Genomic DNA, 957 nt, shown 5'->3' on the forward strand with positions numbered 1-957 from the left:
AGAAGGTTAAGATGCTTGCCTTCTAATCCCAGGGTCCTGGGTTCAATTCCTGTCACAGCAGGAATTTTTTTGATGACTAAAACCAACTCCACTCCCTAATCCTCATAAAGAGACGTCACTGATGAAATCATCACATCATTTCATTTATTTAAAGAGGGCCCCTGAATATCATCCGACCGTCTAGAATACGCTGGAAGGGTCACCCTCTATAAAGATGGTTAACAAAAATTCACTTTATTTGGGAAGGATAAGTATCGTATAGAAATAGGTACAGATGGCTTTCACCACCCACTTCTTAGATAGTTCGATGTGAAGTTACCGAATTGACCGCTAACTTGTAAACCTACCCAGTGCTTGTGTGTCAAGCAGGTTTAGTACATCATATGTGGGCATTGTGTTGATGTAGTGTTCTTTTGGAAAAGATGAGAACAAACGATGAGGTGTGGGCAGTATTAATGGTTTCGAGGTAGGTTCACCGCAAGGAGCTTCGCCATAACACAACAAGGCGTTTCCTGTATAAGAACATCCAGTAGAAAGACCTGTCATACGTATCAGGTATGACGCTGGTACAGCAGAAGCATATACTACAAAATCATACCTGAAATAGTAGAAATTATTATTATTATTATTCTTTATGTTCCAGGATGTGTATTATACCGGTAATATGTTCTAGTGACCTATAGACCCCTTTCAATGTTTACATAGGCCTACCTAAAACACTAGAAGCGCCCTACCTGGAGGCAAAATACCATTTTAAAATTGAATAAACATAGAACAAAAATATAATTTAGTAAATTGTTATTTTTTCGTCGATTACTAATATAACTATAATTTTATTATAACTATAACATGTCAATTTCATTCATGTAGCTCTGGCACAAAAAAAAAAGTTAAAGAGTATCCTGATTTCCCATGTATTTCTCCTATACCTCAAGGATTCCCCCCCCCCCCACCTCC

The 957-nt window shown here is 37.8% G+C and overlaps 1 protein-coding gene across 1 annotated transcript in view; it reads right to left on the reverse strand.

Moving 5' to 3' along the window:
* Positions 1-957, reverse strand: part of LOC117100459 (laccase-like) — a 7,489-nt gene that overhangs the window by 2,202 nt on the left and 4,330 nt on the right. The window contains exon 3 of the mRNA XM_033240161.1: positions 348-598. Within this exon, the coding sequence (XP_033096052.1) occupies positions 348-598 (251 nt within the window). The remainder of the gene's footprint in view (positions 1-347; positions 599-957) is intronic.

This window comes from Anneissia japonica, unplaced genomic scaffold (assembly GCF_011630105.1).
Source record: "Anneissia japonica isolate Jap-2015-1 unplaced genomic scaffold, ASM1163010v1 scaffold685_len2926416_cov193, whole genome shotgun sequence".
In the NCBI taxonomy this organism is placed as follows: Eukaryota; Metazoa; Echinodermata; class Crinoidea; order Comatulida; family Comatulidae; genus Anneissia; species Anneissia japonica.